Genomic DNA, 3,759 nt, shown 5'->3' on the forward strand with positions numbered 1-3,759 from the left:
GCCGAACGCTCGGGTGCCTGCCTTCTTGGAGGAGGAGTGCAGGTTGGGCCCGGTGAGGCCTGGCTACTTTGATGCCTGACCTTGCGTACTGGCGACAAGAGACGATGTATCATGAACAAACCCCTTTCTGGGGGGGGGGCTTTCTTTCTCAAGCCGGCCGGCATCGGATGCGTGATGCGTTGAGCCCTGCCGCCCCAAGGCTTTTCCGTTTCAGCTCCACGTCACCATGCCGAAGAGTTCTAATGTGTTAAGAGATCAACGTCTTGCGGCTGCATCCAGGTTGTTGACTTGCATGTCTGCAGCTGCAATGCACTGGATCTCCGAGAAGGCAAGTGGGAAACGCCGCTTTCCCGCTAGCTCCCTAGTGTAAACTGAACCCTTGTTCCGTCAGTGCCCTGCAATGCATTCGTGTACATACGAGTATGCAGGTCACCGTCCACACAAAGACCCGAAAAAGACAAGGATACTGAGGTTTAATCTGTGATGGATTTGGAGGCCAGTGTCAACAAATAATTATTGTCAGCTGGTGTTTGTTGATATGGGGCTTTTCTGAGTCTTCGATGAAGGTACGAGTTGTGACAACAGAGGGTGAAGACATCGTGGGCCGGTCCTTAACTCCGTATCTCCGCTTCGAAAGGGGCCGACGGGCATGGCTCTTCATCGTTTTTGTATCAAGGAAGCTTCGTGAGGCTAGGAGGAGCCAATTTTTGTTCGTGTCAACTAAACGCAGGATAGGAGGTAGAGGAAGAAAAGTAAAATTTCGTAGTTACCCCTTCTTTAGCAGCTGCTTTGGCCACTCCTACCCATCGGACCGTAACAAGGACATCTTAGAAACCAGAAGCACACACAGACCTAGTCTCCAAGTCCGTCCATCAATCCTCCTTCTTCGCCGTCCCGAGGCGCCTATACTTCCTCTTATCCCCCCTTCTCATCAGCCTCTGATCCCTCGTCCCCTTGCCACCCTCCCAATACCCATTCCCCCTCTTTCCGATCACACTCCTCCCGCAAAAAGCACTATCAACCACCATGTTAGTCAAAGCAAGAACGAAACTCACAGCCACCCCGAGAAACGGGGATAGAGATAGGGATAATAGCCATGGTATATATAGAATGATAACTCACTACTCTCATCTGAAACCGCTGTTCCCGACTACACTCACTCACAATATCTCGTCGCCACTCATTCACATGCTCCTCACTAGCATCATGGCACCGATCGCACGGAAACACCTTCGCACAGCACGAAAACCGAAACCAGCGATAGCTCCTCCTGTAATGGACGCACGCCCCACGCGCGGGGAGCGGCTCGCCCGCGTGCAGGCCCAGGCGCTCCTGGCGGCGGCGCGGGCCAGTCGTCGGTGGGAGGCTTTGGCTGCCGGGGGCGTAGGCGAGGAAGCGCACGTCGGGCAGGGCGAAGGTGAAGCGCGCGTGGCAGGTGCGGCAGACGTTGGTGGTGGTTTCGCCGCGCACCGAGGTGAGTCCTGTGGGGGAGGTAGTGGAACAGGTCGCGCAGGTCGGGGTGAAGGTGCTGGTTTGGGGAGAGGGGTGTTAGATCTTTTGCTTTTTTTTGAGGGGGGGAAGGTGGGGTGGTTATCAGGAGCGAAGGGGTGAGGGGCGAAGAGGGGTTGTGAGGGGCGAGGGGGGGTTGTTTACTTTGGGAGCAGGTCGGCGACGGTGCAGCCGGTTACGTCGATAAAACCGGCGCGGGTCGAGTGCTGGTGGACGAGCTCCTGGCGGAAGCGGACGGCGAAGGGGGTGGCGCACTTTTTGCAGCTGCTGGCCTTTTCGAGGTTGTCCTTCAGCCCGGTGGTTTCGTTGATTGTCTTGCAGCGGTCGCATTTGACGCTGAGGTTGAGGACCGAAACCTGCAGGAGCTCGATGCCATACAGCTCGATAGAGGGAAACGACATGGCTGTCCCAAGCTCAGCCGTTTGTGTCGGCAGGCTGGGGCCAGCTGGTTCCGCCTCAATCACGGCACCTCCATCCTCGTCGTCGTCATCGGAGTCGTCGTCCGACTCAGAACTGCCGGTGCCATAGTCAGCCCATTCCACGGGCCGGGGGATAACATGCACATGACCCTTACCAGTCTCCTTAAAGGGCGTTTGCGCGGCCTCCTCTGCCTCCCCTGCCTTCTCTGCCTCCTGTACCGCACTAGCGGGCACCTCAACGGCTGGCGCAACCTCGGCGGGGGCCTTCTGAGCCTGCTTCGCCAATCTGTCCATGTTCTGGGCCAAGTAGTTCAGATGGCTAGTCAGGGACATCTGCTTCTGCTCGGCAGCCTTCTGTGCGAAGAGCTCCTCAACCGGCTCGGCGTCCTCGGATCCGACATCGTTCAAGAGGATCCTTAACGGTTGCAGAGGGTAGAGAAGTGGGACGATGAGTTGAACCGACTGGACCGGTTGAAGACTGGGAGGGAGGCTGGCTCTCCGCTTCGGTTCCAGCGACAAGGTGTAGACGACGCCATCGCTGGACTTTTGGTAATCCGGAGAGCGGTGCATGCGAGCTTCAAGCTGTCTCACGTCCTGGGCTCGCCGCGCCTTTGCTTCGGCGATCTGGTCTTTGGAGTATGATTCCTCCGGGATGTATGGCCGATCCACCGTCGGTTTGGTGATCGGCTTTACAGGCTGCGAACCCGAGACAGAAGCCGGTCCAGAATCGAGATGGCGGGTGTCCTTGAATATGGTCAACTTGACAGTTTCCGCCTTCTTCTCTGACAACAGTGACTCCAGCCTCCGATCAAGAGCTTTCACCAGGGTGAGGAGGGTAGCGCCGCGCTTCTGCTGGACGAGAGCGTCCCAACCCCTTTCGATGTTGATGACGAATCCCCGGGGAATATCTTTGTTTTTGATCAGCAGTTGGGGCGGGTGCTTTGGGTACCCCTCCGGGATGCGGAGATCGCATTCCAGGTGGTTGAGGTCAAAGGGGAAGTCCGGGTCGGAGGGGGTCAAGTGGAAGAGGAGGGAGACCATCCCGTGGCCGATGTCGTTTTCCTGGGGAGAATACCGACGCTTCAACTGCTCGATCTGGTAACCCCTTGCGTCTTTGGTCTCTCGTTCCGGGACCGGCTTCGATACGACCCGAGACGGTGGCGTCTCGGTGACTGCTTGCCTGCTGGACCCAGGCCAAACACCGCCGCGTGACCGAATAGGCATCATTTTGGTCGGTGATGGAATAGTTTAATGATGGGATAGTGATGGAATAGTGATAGAATAGTTTAATCGTCGATGAGAGAAAGGTAAGAGGATGTCAGAAACAGATAAACTCGATGTTGTCAGAAGAGAGACTAGTGAGAATGTTTGACGTGAATGAACGAATCGAAGTGGCAATAATCGAGCTCTAAGTGCGTAGGTACATACGAATATGTAACTATGACGATCCAATCGCCTCTCACTCCTTCAACTCAACGTCCCAGCCCCTCCTAAAAACTTCAACACTCTTAACGTCGATAAGACTCGTCGCTGTGAAACTGCAACACCACAAAAGGAGACGGCGAGGAGTAAGAGAAGAGTGACTCAGAATGACTCAAATTGAACCAGATGCAGAAACGAGGTTGGAAGTGGGGCAAGTTGACAGTTGAAGCTGCCATCGTGCACGGACCATACAGCTCGGTTCGATAAGAGATGCGTTTTCCATTCGCTGCTCGGCTCTTGTCTGTCTTGTATGCACATCCACCGACGAAATCTCAAAGCATTTCTAGCTCTTCTTGACTCGGTTTCCGCGACATTTGCATTACCTAATGGGCAACCCCTTCCAGTCCTT

The 3,759-nt window shown here is 55.4% G+C and overlaps 1 protein-coding gene across 1 annotated transcript; it reads right to left on the bottom strand.

Moving 5' to 3' along the window:
• Nucleotides 1–872: 872 nt before the first annotated feature.
• Nucleotides 873–3,155, bottom strand: CHGG_09212 (uncharacterized protein; the record flags this gene model as incomplete). The annotated part of the gene is made up of 3 exons (XM_001227138.1): nt 873–1,014; nt 1,286–1,528; nt 1,654–3,155. The coding sequence occupies 3 exons, from the start codon at nt 3,153–3,155 to the stop codon at nt 873–875; spliced, it is 1,887 nt and encodes a 628-aa protein (XP_001227139.1).
• Between the last annotated feature and the right edge of the window lie 604 nt (nt 3,156–3,759).

This window comes from Chaetomium globosum, genomic scaffold, assembly GCF_000143365.1.
Source record: "Chaetomium globosum CBS 148.51 scaffold_6 genomic scaffold, whole genome shotgun sequence".
In the NCBI taxonomy this organism is placed as follows: domain Eukaryota; kingdom Fungi; phylum Ascomycota; class Sordariomycetes; order Sordariales; family Chaetomiaceae; genus Chaetomium; species Chaetomium globosum.